The following is an 18661-nucleotide window of genomic DNA, read 5'->3' as shown; positions in this document are numbered from 1 at the left end:
CGTGAGACATCAAGCAAGCTTGAGATGCAGAATTCTAAGCTAACAAAAGAGGCTGACGAATCCATATCTAAGGTCCTTGAGTGGTTCAGCAGGAGCACTGAAATGAATTCTAGTCTTAAAGCTTCTCCGCACTATATAGAATCAGATATACATTTACATTCTATATCTACAGAAAAGAACAAAGTAAAGGATGACTGTCATGAGCAGTTTCCATCCAGTCTTCATAATTTCGAACCCACAGAACTCTATTCTGTACCACAAAGAAGACTGGAGAATGTTGAAGAGGAATCTGGCATAATGGAGGAAAATGTCAAAGAAAATATTAGTCTTAGGACTATATTGCCAGAAATTAATTCAAGCTGCAGATCCCTTGAAAGAGACAAAGTTAATAATGAACGTCCTCAGGTGCACTCCACCAGTCTAAGAAATTTAGAATTCAGTGCATCTCAAGGAAACCTGGAAAACCTTGAAAATGAGGCTGTCCTGATGGAAAAGGGTGTTAGAGAAAGTTCTAGGGAAAAGGACAGCATTTCCAGTAGAATGAATGAATTGCAGCCGGTTATTGCTCAAACTGAGGCAACTAAAGAAAATATTAATGTCTTAGATGGGCCACTTGTTGACAGCACATCAACCATTAAAAAGAAAAATATTCTGACAAAATTAGTTGAAGAGGGATCTTCAGAAAAAATGGACAATTTAAATTATTTGTTCCCTGGAGAGAATAATACACCTGAGGTGATACTGGAAAAAGTAAAAGTAGATAACACTAATAAAGTTAGCATGGTGGATAGAGAGTCAGTGGAACATGATGCCATGGTTTATCCTATGAAGGCTCATCAGGATAATGATGGCCAATTTAGAAAATCTAATGATGGTAAAATGACCGTTGATAAGCAAGTTAATTCAAATCTAGACCCAGCAACATGTTTGAAGTATAATGTGATAGACAGTAAAGCAGAAAACAGTTTTGTAATGAAAGAAAAGCCTGTTAATACAATAAATAAAGTTACGGATGTAACTGATTATGTTCCAGAAAATGACAAAGAAAAAAATGTGCACAATCCTCCAGCTGTTCATGTGAAAACCGAAAAGTATCATTTACCAGTGGTTGAAGGTAGCTCGAAAATAGCCACATATGATGATGACAGCATCCTGTTAAAGCCAGGTAATGATTATGAGTCAGTTTACTTATCAAAATATCAAACTTATGAAGGACTAGGTGAACCAGATATTCATCTCCAGAGTAATGAAAGCCATTACCCCCAGGATGTTGGTAGTCTGCAATATTTTAATGAGAACCATAGGATCAAAACCACAGTGGATTCAGAGGAAGAGAAAGTTGAACCTGAAATATTTGTGATAGGGGTGAAGCAGCTTCCGGAAGATGACTTAGTCAAGTTAGATAAAAAAAATGATAATTCTGACAATACTGAATTTAACAATATAAAAACATCTTCATCCTTAAAATCACCTGGCATACATCAGACGCACAATTTTAAAATTCAGTCAATGAAAGAAAGAATGCAGAGTGGTATGAAGGCCCCAGATTCAAGTAACTCTCAGTTCCAGAGCCTTGTAATGTTCTGGAATACATCACCAGAGAAGCAAAAACCTGTTAAGGGAGAGCTACCATCTGCAGACATTGCCTACCAGTCTGAAGATATTGAAAATCCAGGACCAACTAGCTCTAGCATGGAGGTTTGGGAAAAAGGTGAGCTGTTACATCAACAGCAACTCTTGCCAAAAGACGGGAAAAAATTAATGAATCCCAATATTTTCCCCAAAGTGCTTCCCACTGATGCCAGTGATATTCATCTTAAATCTTTTCAAAGTTCTCCACCTAAATCTTCAGACATTAAAGAATTTAGTAATGAAGAAGTGGTAGAGGTCATGAAAAGATCTACCCGTATTCCAAGTATTGATCATGAAACACTAAACCAGGGATTAGAAAAATTGTCTTCTGAAGCTACCAGTGGATTGTCTGTTGAAGAAACACAAAGTAAAACACCAAATGCAGCTCCCATAGTTCAGCGGGTCAGTTTTGTTGACAGGGTTAAGGAGAGAAGTAGGCAAACTGTCCTTCATCAACCAAATGAAACATACGAAGATAAACCTGTTAATGAATTGATAAGCAATCAAATGCCTATTGTGAAATTTACTAGTCCTGTGGAAAAGAAACATGAGATTGACCCTATGGTCAACAGTAGTGCTGAATTCACAATAAGGAGGCCATCTGTGGAAGAAGAATATATTATTCCAGCAAGAAAGAAGTCTGATCCTATTTCACTGCAAAATCTGGCCCAGTCTTTATCGGAGAAAGAAATTATCTCTCTCTCTGCAGAGACAAGTGAAAGAAAGATGCATGAAGAGGATTGTCTTGAAGATGACAGAAAAACAAACAGTTTTTCAAGAAGGACATCAGTTGAAGAAGAATATATAATTCCAGAAGCAAACAAACGTGATGATATTTCATTGCACACATTGGTACAGTCTCTAGCAGAGAAAAAAATAACTTTTGAATCATCAGTGACAAATGAAGTAGAAAAGGTGGAAAAAGATCTGCTTAAAGATCAGAGAGAAATAAACAGATGTGTGAAAGGATCATCAGTGGAAGAAGAAGTAGAATACTTAATTCCAAAAGTTAAGGAATACAGTGCTTCTTCACATCACAGTATTGTCCAGCCATTAACAGAGGAAGAATTTACTTCTCCATCTACAGGCATAAGTGAAGTAGAGGCACAGAAAGATTTGTTAATTAATGATGAGAAAGAGAGTGACAGTTGTGAAAGAAGAATGTCCGTGGTGGAAGAAGATATAGTTCCAGAACAAAAGAAGTCAGATGAAGTAGATCTACACAGTCTTGCTCAGTCTTTAGCAGAAAAGGAATTTACTTACACCATGTCTTCTGAAGTAGAAAGCAGAAATGCAGTATTTAATGAGTCTATCAAACTGTGGAATAGCTCAGACAATTATGCTGAAAATACACCTGTCATTGAAGATGATATATTACCAGAAACAAGAAATAATGATTTTGAGTCATTGTACATACTGGCTCAGTCTTTGTCAGAAGTAAGTGCGTTATATCCATCAAACAGTGCTCCCAGTCCCCAGTATAATTCTGATCAAAGTGAAGATTATACTTCTCTAGATCCTGGAAAGAAAATTACAACAGAGAAAAGAGCATTTTACAAACCAGAGGATTATAATGATGACATGGAATCAACCTTGAATTCTTTAAGAGCAAGTACACCTGTCAAAATCAACAAAGAAACAAGCCGCGAAAGCCATGAAATTTCCCTGTCCGGGGGTCCAAGCAAGAATTTAGATGATGAAGATAATGAAGTTCCTGAGAGGCGTTCACTACCTGATGACAGCTGGTCAGATACAGAGCAAAGGAGAAAAAGTGCCCGTGAGCATTTTTTTTTGTCTATTTAATTGGAGAAAAATAATAATTCTCTCTTGTAGGTATTTCAGTCTTTTCTCTTTCTCTCTGTTTGATTTAATTTAGTGTTAAAGATCTGATTTTTAGCTGGAAGCAGGGTTTATTGTTCAGGAAGATCAGGTATTCAAAATTTCGTCTCTAATAAAATGGTTACATTTAAAATCATAGGGCTCATAGGGCTTATGGAAAAAATTCTTAGCTTTTGGTTGTTTATTAGTTTACTTTTTTAAGGCAAATTGAACACCACACAGCCAATAGTAAAAAAAAATATATATTGAAAGACTAAAGATTATTGAAGATTGCGCTGCACTTTCCAATTTCTTTCCAATAAATTCTGCACAATATCAGAATGTATTTTTGCCATGTCTTCCTTATGCTGTTAACCCTGCTTCTACATTCAAAATGTACATTAGATATAAATCTAATGAATGCAAGAGCTATTGAAACCCTTTGAGATCTCATTTTAAATGTATTCAATTTGGAAAGTCAAAGGCCATAATTACACATCTTAAATGTATATGATTTTAGTCAAAATATTGGTATTTAAAGTATTTACTGTATCTACAGTACATCAAGACAGACTAACACAACAGTAAAAATTCAAATAAGTCCCTTCAAGTCTGAGAAAATTATATGAATACACATATGTATAATAGATATGTGTATATTTGTGTGTGTGTGCACACATTCACACACTTATTAATATAGTATTAGCAGTTCAGCTTGTTGAAACTCAAAGGGTTTTTATGGTCTTCTTTCCTCTGGCAACACTTGACTTTCATCTTCTTGCCATTATTGCTGTGGATTTCACCTTTCATGCAGTAGCTGTCCTGTGGTGCACAAAATGAAGTAATGGACACAAATCACCAAAGGGTTTTGCAAGAAAATTTGGACACAAATCACTAATGGGTTATGTGGTGTTCATTTAAATGTCAATTTCCTAACCAATATTTGCTACTTTGCCTTTTTTTTAGCAGCATACTTTTTTTTTAAGCTCTACAGTGTAATGTATCTTTTAATTTAATTTCTTTGAGAATGCAGATTATACTTTATTTGAGACATTTTGATTTCTCCATATTTCTAATGATTACAAATTTGAAGTAATCTAAAAAATGGTGCCAAGGAAAGCCACAAATCTGCATTCTTGATAAACTCAAACAGTATCAATATTTTCTTATATATTCTAAACAATATTAAAGAGTTGATCTTAGTAACATAAATCTGGTTAGATGCACAATACAAAAATGAATTAGGAAATTATAAAGCACACTTATTTTGCTTAAGAGTCATCTTTTTTCTAAAATTGTTAAAGTAAATTGAACATTAAGCAAATTGCAATCAGTAGTAACATTTTAATACACCTTAATCTAATTAAGTATTAGAACATTAGGACAGTTGTGACAAAAATAGGCAGCTTTACTCAGAAAGGCCTACTTTCCACTACAGTACCTAGTAATTTACTCCATGTGTCTATAGTTCTTTAAGTGAGTAAAAACTTTCAAACACATCTGCAAATCTGCCTTTAAAAGGTTTCCAACATTCCCCCCCATGTTCTTGTTGAGGAATTTATTTTAAAATACCAGCTAGTATATATTATAATAATCACGTTTATAATTTTAGATACTCCGATCATGTTACCTCTTAATCTCTCTTTGCTTAAACTGAAAAGGTTCAACTTCTGCAGTCTTTCCTCATACCTCTTGGGTCTAGAATCAACATAGTCATTCTCCTCTGGACTTTTCTCTAGCACTACTATATAGTTTTTATAATCTGGAGACCAAACTGCATAATATACTCCAGATTAGGCCCAACTAGTGCATTATGTAATTTAAGGATATGTTGACTTGTACTCCACATATTGTGTTTATAACCTAACTTTCTGTTTGCATTCTTATTTGCATCTGTACATTGTCTTGATGTGGACAGTGATGAGTCTGCTGTGATTCCCAGGTCCATCTCATAAGGTGTATTTTCAGGTTTCACATTTCCCATTGTGTATTCAAATCTCACATTTCTGCTTTTTATGTGTAATACTTTGCTATTACTTAAATAAAATTTTAGTTTGGTGGGCTTGAGCTAAACTAGCAGCATTGGACATAAGATGAGAACCAGTTTTATCTACATTGTACCAGTCCATCGCAGGACTCTCTTGTCCACACGCACACTTAATACAGGTCCAGTCTGAAATCACCTGTTACCTTAACACCCACATGCTTTGTAGATGTGTGTGGAAATCAAGGGTCCACGTGAAAAAGCCCATGCAGACACTTGAAAAATATGCTCACTCGATGGGGCACTAGGTTAGAACACAACACATTATATTCATGGGGCAGAATCATTAACAATTGGGCCACACCTGCAATTCCTAATAAGTAATAGTTTGAGGATGATGCTAGAAAACCTTTATATACCCTCAGTGGCCACTTCAGTATGCACACATGCTCATTAACACAAATAACCTAAATATCAAAAAGGCAGTTATGTGGATGCACCCCAGTATATGCAGCATTTACACATGGCCCTGAGGTTTAAATAAATATGCATCAAAATGAGCAAGATGCATTTTCTGAGCAACTTAACTGTGGTGAGTAATACCATTATCTCTGGAACAACTGTCCTATTCAAATTTTCATGCAATTCAGCTATTAGAGTTTACAGTGACCTTAAAGCAGATGAGCTAAAGTAGCAGTGGTCTTTGCCTGGTTCCACACTTCTGTTGTAAATAACAGTAAGATGAGGCAACAGTGGTACCCGATTACCTGAAATGGACAATTGAAAATTATAAAAGTGTCACCTGGTCTGATGAGTCTCAATTCTACTACAGATACAAATGTCAGAATTGGGAGTAAACCGCATGAATTCATCCTGCCTTATTTCAAACTTACAATCTGAAGGTGGTAGTGTAATAGTGTTTGGAATGTGTTGTTCACTGGAATGCAGTGGTGTACCTATTGTTGCTAATATTTGTGCATCCCTTAATAGTCATAGTTTGCTTTCCATCAAATGGATAACTTTCAGAAAGCACGCATCTTCTCATACAATGTCATCTTGTTGAAACCAAATCTCAATGAAATCGGCAGTTTTGGGGAAAAAAAATAGTTCTAAATTACTTCTACTCACTACTAGAAGGATGTACCTAATAAAGCACCCACTAAATATATAAGCTTTAATGTTTACGTTTTTGACCCAAAAAAAATCTTGCATGTGTTAACTTTTGAAAATTAAAATTCAAATGTAGAACCCTTAATTCACTCAATTGATAGATAGACAGAGTTATAGAAAATGTAAAGGATGTTTGTTTCTTAAACTATAGAATCTGATGTATTTATCCGCTTATGTAGTTGTGCATCTGAGCCTTCCCGTTCTTTTTCTGTCCTGGTTAGATCCAGTTTGACCTCCCTTTTCAAGACAGTATTAGACACTTTTGTATGAAATCTTTAGTTTCTTGGAGAGCTTTTGCTATTGAATAAAATTAATCATGAACTGTACTTCAGAATAATTTATTTGCATCTAAACCAATAGCAGCAAATGTAAACAATACAAATAATTATAAAATCTGGGTGGGTTCATCCAATCTTCATTCGGTCCGTGGCAACATTTCCAGATAGTCCAGTTCCTTAGTTACAGATTGTACAGTATATTCTTAATCGCAAAATGAAAGATACCTTGTCTGAGACTGAACCCTTTTACAACACTTCTAAGCAGATGGCAAACTCCATTTACGTATCCATATTCAGGTGAAATGCTTCTTTTAAATGTTCATTATTGCAACTTTTTTGTGTCAGAAAAGCAACTCAAGGCTCAATTCTTTGCAACAAGCACCAGATGAGCTAAAGCTAAACTAAGAGAAATATTTTTGGAAATAAAGGCAGCCAAATTTACAATGTTCAAGAAATCCCTATATGACTATTTAATTACAGAACTAGTACAATATTAATTTCCTGTGAATTAGTACTAAGTGACATACAGTATACATTTCTACATTCTTTTGGCTCTTTTTATTGATATTAGTTAAGAAACTTAAGCAAATAAACAGTGTTAAAGATCACCATCTACACCTATCTTTTTAATATTATTAAAATATGAAGAATTGCTTTAACTTGCTAACTGGTTAATATTCAGAGTGAATAAATTAGGAGTACAGAAGTAGTTTGAAAAATTCTGTAAAATGAACACATAAAAATGTTTTTAGCCAAAACACATAATCCTACAGTTTTATTACAATTAATAAATGCAATTTAAGTTCACATTTTTATAATGTGTTGCCTCCTTGAAACTTAGAGATTTCCGCTTATTTTTATATTACGTTTAAATGTTTTTGCTCAATGAACACTTTTACAAAGATCAAATTACAACATATGTAATACTATTGATTCACTTATTTTAAAAACCAGTGAATTAGATGTAAGGATTGAAACTTGTGATTTACAATACACATTTATTTACAGTGTGGCATACTATTACACCCTTTGTTCTTATTCTGAAAAGAACTTTGCATATTTGCATATTTTGTAGTAGTCTAATCTTTACTTAATTATAGACGCCCTTCGTTCTTTTTGATTGAATTAACTTTTATTCTGATTGGGTAACCCCAGGTGCCTTCATGTTACATTTCTGTAAAGTGGCAGAGTTCATGTTCTCTAATTTGTGACAGGTTTTGATGAAGAAAGCAACCCCATAATGATGGCTTTAAGAAGGAGTAAGAATAAGCCCTTAGCTTCTTCCAAAAGCCTAGAGGATATTACTGCTGCTACATCAGGTGAGCATGCTATATACATTTCTGGACATTTTGTCTTGAGACTGGTCATTATTTCCTGCTGTTTAGTCACTACATTGCCATTAACCAATCAAAATTATTCTGTATATCATGGTTAGCTATTTACTGTTTAATTTTATTTACTATAAAAGTAGACTGTTTAAGTGTACTGTTTTAAAAAATTAAATGATCGTTGTTTTTTGCTCAAAACATTTTTTTTCCAGATAATGAATTTATAAGAATTTACTTTCATTTCTTGAAATTAGTAATTATCCAATAATCCAGTGACCTTTTGTCTTTTGTCCAAAATACTGTATCCAGTAGTATCTAAAACAGAAATAATTTTCTAGATAAAAGCAACTACAGTAAAAATTGTTCAGTAGACATTTTTAGAGTCCTGAGCCGGGATCCTTTTAAAATAATTATATAGATAAGGTTTAGTTTGTTGTTGTAAGTTAAAGGTATTTAAATTGTTGCATTATAATGTTTGAGAAAAGTAACATGGATTTTTAACCATTAATTTTAATATGCAGGAGTTAAATCCAAATTTAAAAAATACGTACTTTTGTGCTATGTGCCATTCCACAGAGAATGCCTTTACATTTTTTGTCATATTTTTTTACTAGTTTACTATTTACCAAACTGTTATGTGATTGAACAACCACAAGTTACCTTAGACCATTCTACTCCCATGCTTTGTGTCAATAATTCTGAGGAGACAAGTGCAAAGTTAAGATGAATGTCCTTTCTGATGTAGACATCCGATAGTTTTTTTATTTTAACACATAAAAGACAAGTAAACATATTTTAATGCCAGGTCACAATAAGTATCAAATGATAGAGCAAAAAACTTTTTTAAAAATCTTTTATAAATGAGAGTAGTGTGTGTTTGCCTACAAATATTATTTCCATATTAAATGCACTAGTTAATGAATTTCTTTTCTCCACTGTTTTCTAAACAGATGAAAGAAGTTTTAATAATTCAAGAGATGATTTAGTGATGAGTGCAGAGGATGGTAAATATTTTTACTTGTTTTTTTAATAGTTAACACTGTTCAAAATGTGAAGATTTGTTTAACATTTATGAAGTTTTTTAATGACTGAATTGTGTTTTATCTTAAATTACGTGTTGTGAAATTTCCAAAATATGTTGATCTATGAAGAGTTTGGAAATGCTTTTGTGGTTTGGGAATCTGAATATATTAGTTTTCCATGTCTTGTTTAACTGTTACAGCCTGGTAGTTAATATGACTGTGGATGCAGTTAAATGTTTGTCCCTTGTTTTCAAAACTATTTAAATAACAATATTGCAAATGTAGGACACCGTGTACTTCATGGGGATAAATATTTCTGCATCATTATCAATTTATTTTATCAATAGATGAAAATCAGTAAAGAGCTTTGTTATAAATTTGACATTATCTTTAAATTCACCAATAAAATATGGAATTATTCAGGCATGGTTTTTGAGATAATCCAGTGAAGTATTTTGTCAGTATTGACACCTGATCTTTTGGAAGCAAATTGTCTGAATAAATATTTTTTTAGTGAATATGTACACTTCCCAATAGATCTACAAGTGGAGAGCCCACAAATCCCAAAAGATACCATATCAGGATGTGAGTAAGACAAATCTAAGTGTCAGACAACTAATCTATTAACAAGTAATTTAACTGTTAATTCTATCATTGTCTTAACTAACATTTTCAATTCACATCTAAAAGGTTTTATTTTGTTTAAGCTATATGTCATGCTTAATTAATAATTGTTGCTGTCTTCTGCCTGATGCTAATATGTGTTGTACTCATTCATGTCATAGTACTTGAAAGATACATAAACTTAATACTTATGTCGTTTAATACATTTTTTTTCCTAGAAAATTTCCATAGTAAATTCTGTAGAAACTTAACTTTAACAAATCTATAAATACCATGTTAATTTTTTTCTGGGTTTTCTCACTTGCAACATGCATTTAATGAACAAGTTGAGGATATTTGGTTCTCATTCAGTATAACTTAAGCAACCAAACAACACAATCTTTAGAAAAAAAATTGAAATGGGCCATTCTTTAAAAGGTGATAGATAAAGCTGCTTAATCTCTTCGGAATTAAATTTTACTGTAAACTTTTCATCTTACTAATACAAATTTGTCACTATTATTATTACATAACCTAACATTTTCAAGCCAGTTTAATCCAGATCAGTTTCTTGAAAAACTAGAGCCTATCCCAGGAGCATTTGGCAACAGATTAAAATAATTTCTGGACTGGCTGCCAGTTAATTACAAGTCCCACTCATGCACAGACACCACACACATGGCCAGTTTAGAATCGTCATTTAACTTGACATGAATGTCTTTGTAAATTTAAGAGGACGGTTGGATGTAGCTGGATGAAAACCAAAAAAGGGGGGAGGTATGCAAAACTCAACACAGATGATGACTGAGCATGGATTATAAAATCTATTTATTAGCAGTTTAAAAACTATGCATATCATGCAAAAGAGTGTAGATGTGATTTATAATAAATATTCAAACAAAATGCATAAGCAATGCTAGGAACTACAACAGTTACACTAACAATTGAATAAACAAGTGGATGAACAATCAGTCATACCAGAGAGTTGCACTTAAATTACAGAAAATATTTCTAAGTCTTTACATCAATCTTCAGGGAAAGTGAATTCACTCAAAAGGGAATTGGAGAAGCCCATCTTAGTATAGTAGCTTTTCCATAGTAATGTATATCTTGAGCTAGCAATTTCTTACACGGCCAAGAGTTTTCTTAGAAGTCTCAAATATGTGGTGCTTGTAAAGAAGGCCACCACTATAGTTGAACAGTCAGTTTGATAGGAGCAAATATCCCTTCTTCAGGGCCAAGAAGTGTGGTGCTACAAATCCATAAACAACCAAATACAAATGGTAAAGACAATTAAAGAATAAATAAGAATCTACACCTAAATTATTGAATCAGAAGATTTTTTTTCATAGTTTGTCTTGATGTTCATAACTTTCTTGTACAAAGTAGAACTTTAATCTCTAGAAATATCATAAACCAAATGTTTTGTATAAACATCTGTAAATTAGGAAATTAGGTTCAAGGCCAATAGTCTGCATTAATGAAAGAAGCTAAACTAGAGGAGAGGAAGACTGCAATAACCTCCAATAACATACAAAAGTTATAGCCAAAGACCAGATTAGATGGTTTTTTTGAACAGAAACATCAGAATACACTGAGTATCAGCTGCTTTCAAACATATTTATAAACAATATGCTAATTCATTGGTATCTTTATAGCCTTGGGGCATTACTTAAGTGTTGCACTTAAAGATCCAGGCTGCTTCAATAATTAAAAAAAAAATCTTCATAATCTAATCAAAACTGAATTTAATTTTGTGTCTAAATAAATTTATTAAGCAAAAGTCCTAAATAAACTTTTAGCTTAATAGGAAATTGTAGTATGTGAATCTAGGGGATGTAAATAAGCCTACTATAGGTGTCCTAGTATTACTATCCATCAAAAACTAAACGCTGAAATTTATCAATGCTATCATCAGTCTTAAATAATACATTTTGTTCATTATTACATTTTATTAAAGATACTGTGTTCGTAGAATCCAGGCAATCCAATTTCAAACTTTATTTTAGGTTAGCAGGAGGATGCTTATCATAGAAGCAGAATGTGGAAGGCAAGATCTTCAGTTTTTATTTGTAAATATGTTATTTTGAAATTGCATTTCATTGAAAAAACATCTACGCCGAATTTGTCCATGACAAGGATCATACCTGAAACTAAAGCACTGTTTGTAACACTACCTCCTAAGCCACAGTTATTCCAGGGTTTTTAACTTGTAAATTGTAAACATTGAGACTTCTACATCATTTCTTAATAAAGTTTATAGAAATGCAGACAGAATGTGTTAAAATAGCTCCAGAGCTTCAGGTACCATTATTGCTATATGGATGATCAGATTGGTAAATGCATTAAATCAATCCAAACCATTTGCCAACTCTCTAACACATAAAATGTAGAATAAAATAAGCATTCCTGATAAGGGAAACATAAAACAAATCATTACACCTGCTCACTCCTAGTATAGCTTTTGATTGTGTCTAATGTTACAGTCATGTTTGCTACAAATGTGTGTATTTATGTCCAGTCTTTGGGAGCAAAACAAAAATTATTTTAGTTCTAGAAATATTTCAGTAAAGTCAGTTACATGGTGTTAATTTATATTTTAATAGTCTAGGAAAGAAAATATAAAATGTAAATTAAGGTTAGGATTACAAATTATGATATAATATTAAAATTATATAGAAGGCCCAATATGTTCTGTGTCAAGAATAAAACGTTATTTCTTAGTTTCCACAGTTCCCTCCTCTCCAGTCTCCATGGTGTCTGATCCTGAAAAAATAAAGCAAATGAGCAAGTCAGTTCCTGCTTTCCTGCAGCAAGAGGTAATTCATTCTTAATAAATAGTCTAAATAGCAAATTAAATAGTCAGTTTACTGTTAGATACACTATTTTTTTATCTGAAGTCTGATCTTTTATATGTGGGGTCTTAACTATTTCAAAAATTGAAAGTAATTTGCTGGTGCCTTTGCTGCTATTGCTACAAAAATCCTTGTACATTTTCTCATCTTTTTAGCTGGAAAGTAATCTGTGCATCATGATTTCAACTCCTCAAGTCATAGCTATATTTATTTACTGATATTGACAGACGTATTGTTAAGACTTAAACATAGATTACGATTTTACTTTTAAATAGAGAAAAATACTTTTTTGGTGAATGTTATTGAAATAAAATCATTTTAAATAATTTGACTTGGTTGTTAATTAAAAATGTTTAAACCAGGTAGTAAGCAAACTTTAAACAGTATGAACATATTCACCCACCCATTTCTTTTCCAAAAGTGCTTCAATAGTTGAGAGATGCAGAGAGTGGATAACTACTATATATGTATGTGTGTAATATATATCCTGTATACACACATACAGGTGGAATCCCGTTGTAACAAAAATATTTAGTTATAACAGAAATTTCTTTATAACAAATATGAAGAAAACACGTATATTATTGTGACCAGGGTCGCCAGTGTTTCACCATCTCTAATGGCAGCAGCGCAAGAACAGCTCCATAGCTGCTCTGCTGCCTCTTACCATGTAGCATGCTTGTTGCACGAAGTTTAGAACATTTAAAACCAAACCTGGACTCCTGTTTCTGTTTCTAGTGCAGCTAAATCTCTGACCAAAGCTTGACAGTATCTATATTTTGCTTCTTAAATATTTTATTTGACAATGAGACGTTTGATATATCAATTTTTTTTAATATGAATACAGAATGAAAAGGAGATGTTAGATGTATTTTTTAATACAGAAATACAAATGTGCATATGTTCTTTGTTTTTTTTTTTTTCTTTCATTCAGGTCCCAACACCCAAACTTTAACATTGTCTTCTATTTTTTTTTGATCCTTCAAAATTATTGACAGCATTGAAGGCGCGATTCTGAATGCTTGTTCCGCTTCATTTTTTTCATTCTGGAATCAACTTTTTAGGAGATTCATTTTTTTTTTCAGTGTAAACTGACGCCATTTCACTTTTTTTTTTTTGGGTTCATTAAACTCGACAGTACAGTATCTGCATATGATACAACTGCCCACGTGAACGCTTGGTGGAGCACTGACTCGGCTATGTGTATGATTTCTCACCTACACTCGAGCTCAGCCTTGCCAAGACTGCCTGAGACAAGAAATTTTGCAACAGATTGTTGCTTTCTTTTCAAGTAACAAGAAAGAGACAGCCCATTGCCAGTTTCCTGAAACATGGCTAAAGTATAGGTGCAACATTAAGTATTTTTATGCATCGTATTATCTTCGGTGGACATTTTTGGTCAAAAGGAACGTTTGTCCAACCAAACAAAAAGTGTTTGTTATTCTGACAATTTCATCACTTTGGTATTCAGTATAATGGAATTTGACGTGTGTGTATATATAATATTATTTGAAGCAACCAGGGGGCATACAGCTGCCCTAACCTGGACACACACAGGCAAGACATAGTGTAGAACGGGCCCAGGACACAGACAGGCAGGCATTGTATTATGCACCACCACACGTTTATTTACAGTTCCTAATATTTACAAGTCAGTAAGGTGAACACAAACCCCCAAGATACTCCCCCAAATTCCAGGCCTCTCACACTCAGCCTCATCTCTTCAGGCCGCCTCTGCTCTCTGTGCACCTTCTCCTCACCCTACTCCAGCCTTGAATGAAGGGAAGCGTCCCCTTTTATAGCCACCCGGATGTGCTCCTGGTGTCTTCCAGTAACCTTCCGCCGACACGCCCCTGTGTGGCGGAAGCACCGGCTGTGTACCCGGAAGCACTCCGGGTGTCCCTGATCCTCTTCCCCCCAGCACTTCTGGGTGTGGAGGAAGTGCTGAGGTCCAGGGCTCTCTAGGCATTGGGGCGCCCCCTGGTGGCGACCATGGGCCCCTACAGGTCCCCAAAGCAACCAGGGCAGTCGCCCCCTCATGGTCTGGTGGAGGTGCAAGCCCTCCTCCGGCCCTCCTGAACGTCCCTGCTGGGTAGCAGCCCCAGCCATTTGCCACAGTGCCCCATTGCCAGCGAAGACCCGTCGGGTCGAGTGGCACGTCCCGCAAGGGCCAGGTCCCCAACGAAGTGGGTCCTACTGCGTGTCCGGGGTCCATTCCTGAAACATACAGAAAACCAGGGGCAGAGCCGCTCCCCCCTCCAATCGGCACCCCCTCCATGGATTTCCGCACCCCCATAGCCTCAGCTAACTCCGGGGCAACCCTCTGCCTCCGCAGAGGGCGATCAACCACTGGACATAAGTGGCCTGCCTCACATCCTACCTTATCGGAGGAACCGGCATTCTTCCCTTGATTCCTCCTTTTCCTCTGGGACTCCGTGACGGTCTGGGTCTGCCTATGGCTAAAGCACAGACCCCTTCCCTTCTGCATTCCTGTAGAACGATGCAAGGCCGCCACTGACTCGGGGCGTAGGGCGCTAGGACCTGGGGCACACAACAGCCCGCGTCCTGCCAGCCCTCTCGCTGTCTCTCCCCTCATCACGCACACAGCACTCTGCGCCGTGTCCACTGTCGTAGATACCCCTACTTTGTTTCGTTCACGAGTTTCATGAGCCCTTTCAGTTGGACCTTCCGCACACTTGACGGGGTCGGCTCTACTCGCCTTCCCCACCGTACTACTTCACTCAAAGAATCCAGCATCGCGCCATTCTGTCACAGCACGCAGCGTCTGTGATGACCTGGGAGTGTTCCAGGTGGCTCATCAGTATTACCTGGAATCACTCCCAGGTGCGCTAGAGGTCTTCTGTAGGGCTCTGCAGCTCCCCCTGGCAGCCCCCATAAAACCCAAGAGGGCTTCACCAAACTCCAGCTCCCAACATGCCCCTGCGGGAATCTGTGGTGCCACAGCCACCCAGGAGGGCTGCCCTTTAGTGTCCTAGGGGGGGTATTGCCTCACCAATCATGCTGGATATCTATTCTGATATGGACTGGGTAATGTGTTAGGAATGAAAAGATGCCACATCGTTTGATGGAAACGAAAATTATCAATCTACAGAGGGCTGAATTCAAAGACACCCCGAAAATCAAAGTGAAAAAATGATGAAGCAGGCTAGTCCATTTTGCTGAAATTTCATTGAATTGTACTCAATAGTTTGTATAGCCCCCACATTCTTGTATGCGTGTTTGACAATGTCTGGGCATGCTCCTACTGAGATAACTAATCTCTCTATATATATATATATATATAATATCCCTCCTCGATTGCGGGGGTTGCGTTCCAGAAGCCCCCGCAATAGGTGAAAATCCGCGAAGTAGAAACCATATGTTTGTATGGTTATTTTTATATATTTTAGAAACTCTCCCACACTGTTTATAAATATTCTCCGGACAGTTATACAGTAAACCCTCATTTATATCGGTTGATCCGCTCCAGACAGATAAATGAAATTCCAAGAAGTAGGATTCTTTATTTATAAATCTAATATTTTCGCAGTTAGAGCACTGAAAACCTGTTTACGACCTTCTAAATATGCTTTTTTAACATTAGAGCCCTCTAGACATGAAATAACACCCTTTAGTCAAAAGTTTAAACTGTGCTCCATGACAAGACAGAGATGACAGTTCTTTCTCAAAATTAAAAGAATGCAAACATATCTTCCTCTTCAAGGTGCGCGTCAGGAGCGGAGAATGTCAGGGAGAGAGAGTAAAGTAAACAATCAAAAATCAATAATGCTGTTGCGCTTTTAAGTATGCAAGCACCGCGATAAAGCGGTGCAATGAACGGATCAATGTGAAGGTAGCCTTTCAGCATTTTTTTACAGGCGCGTCCATATCTTCTAAGCAAACAGCCACTGTGCAAATAGCCCCTCTGCTCACACCCCATCCATCAGGAGCAGATAATGGGGCCAATCATACGCCTCCCTGATGGTATTGCATGATGGATAAGTATCTGCCTGTATTTCTCAGAGAGAAAGACAGAGAGAGAAAAGCAAACAATGAAAAATCAATACAGGCTGTAAGAGCTTTTAAGTCTGTGAAGCAGCCCGCGGGAAGCATATCGTATATCATTGAGGAGTTTTATTTAATATGTAATACGTGCTCTTATTGGGTAGTTTCTCAGCCATCCGCCAATAGCGTCCCTTGTATGAAATAAACTGGGCAAACAAACTGAGGAAGCATGTGACATAAATTGAAAGACCCATTGTCCGCAGAAATCCGCGAACCAGAGAAAAATCCATGATATACAGGTATATTTAGATATGCTTACATTTAAAATTTGCGATGGAGTAAAGCCGTGAAAGTCGAAGCGCGATATAGCGAGGGATCACTGTGTGTGTGTGTGTGTGTGTGTGTGTATATGTATATATATCCTAATGAGATAGTCCTGGGGGATCTGGACCAGGGGATCACTGAGCTCCTGGACAGTCTGAGGTGCAACCTGGTGGCGTTAGATGGACCGAAGCATAATGTCCCACAGGTGTTCTATTGGATTTAGGTCAGGTGAGCGTGGGGACCAGTCAATGCTATCAATTCCTTCATCATCCAGGAACTGCCTGCATACTGTCGACACATGAGGCCCCTGGCATTGTCGTGCACCAGGAGGAACCCAGGACCCACTGCACCAGCATAGTGTCTGACAATGGGTCCAAGGATTTCATTCTGATACCTAATGGCAGTCAAGGTGCTGTTGTCTAGCCTGTAGAGGTCTGTGCGTCCCTCCATGGATATGCCTCCCCAGGCAATCACTGAGTCACCACCAAATTGGTCACGCTGAATGATGTTACAGGCAGCATAACATTCTTCGTGGCTTCTCCAAACCCTTTCATGTCTTTCACGTGTGTTCAGGGTGAACCTGCTCTCATCTTTGAAAAGCACAGAGCGCCAGTGGTGGACCTGCCAATTCTAGAATTCTATGACAAATGCCAGTTGAGCTCCATGATGCCAGGCAGTGAGTACAGGGCCCACTAGAGGAAGTTTGGCTCTCAGGACACCCTCATGAAGTCTGTTTCTGATTGTTTGGTCAGAGACATTCACACCAGTGGCCTGCTGGAGGTCATTTTGTAGGGCTCTGGCAGGACTTATCCTGTTCCTTCTTGCCCAAAGGAGCAGATACTGGTCCTGCTGATGGGTTAAGGACCTTCTACGACCCTGTCCAGCTCTCCTAGAGTAGTTGCCTGTCTCCTGGAATCTCCTTCATGCTCTTGAGACTATGCTATGAGACAAATCAAGCCTTCTGGCAATGGCACTCATTGATTATACCATCCTGGAGAAGTTGGACTACCTGTGCAACTTCTACAGGGTCCAGATATCACCTCATGCTACCAGTAGTGACATTGACCCTAGACAAAAGCAAAACTAGTGAAAAAACAGTAAGAAAAGACGAGGAGGAAAAAATGTCATTCCTGTTTTTGGGGTCATCTCATTGTTGCCTCTCTAGTGCACCTGTTGTTAATTTCATTAACACCAAAGCAGCTGAAACTGATTAAGAACCACCTTTGCTACTTAAGTGACCAGATCACTATCCCAGAAGTTTCATTGACTTGATGCTAAATTTCTAAATTGCTTATGTTTAACAAATAGAATTGTCTGTTAAGTAAAGGTTCAAGTGAATTGCCAAATTACAGGTTTTAGTTTTTATTGTATTTTTAAAAGTGTCCCAACTTTTTTGGAATTAAACTTTGCATGTATATGTATGTAAAGAGCACAATTTACATTAAGAAATCTATGTAAATGACAGCAGACTCTACTAAATAAGTTATTGAAGTGTTTTAAATGATGCTGAAATGTGGCATCCAAATAAATCACTTAATAGATATTTCTTCAATTAATTAAAGTTAAGAAAAAGATGTTTAGAATATCTGTCAGATCTTCTTATAGCCTAAGACTGGTTAACTGTAAGTTTTATGTAGGAAAT

The 18661-nt window shown here is 36.4% G+C and overlaps 1 protein-coding gene across 7 annotated transcripts in view; it reads left to right on the top strand.

Moving 5' to 3' along the window:
• Window positions 1-18661, top strand: part of sytl2a (synaptotagmin-like 2a) — a 149240-nt gene that overhangs the window by 109943 nt on the left and 20636 nt on the right. For 3 of the 7 annotated variants that reach the window (XM_039744393.1, XM_039744392.1, XM_039744390.1), the window contains 5 exons: window positions 1034-3409; window positions 8097-8201; window positions 9161-9214; window positions 9770-9817; window positions 12560-12654. In XM_039744393.1, the coding sequence (XP_039600327.1) occupies window positions 1034-3409; window positions 8097-8201; window positions 9161-9214; window positions 9770-9817; window positions 12560-12654 (2678 nt within the window). The remainder of the gene's footprint in view (window positions 1-1033; window positions 3410-8096; window positions 8202-9160; window positions 9215-9769; window positions 9818-12559; window positions 12655-18661) is intronic. The other 4 variants (XM_039744397.1, XM_039744396.1, XM_039744394.1 and 1 more) reach the window with 3 other exon arrangements.

Source organism: Polypterus senegalus, chromosome 2 (genome assembly GCF_016835505.1).
Source record: "Polypterus senegalus isolate Bchr_013 chromosome 2, ASM1683550v1, whole genome shotgun sequence".
In the NCBI taxonomy this organism is placed as follows: Eukaryota; Metazoa; Chordata; class Cladistia; order Polypteriformes; family Polypteridae; genus Polypterus; species Polypterus senegalus.
Note: the sequence above shows the minus strand (reverse complement) of the source record. Positions and strands in the feature narration are given on the sequence as shown.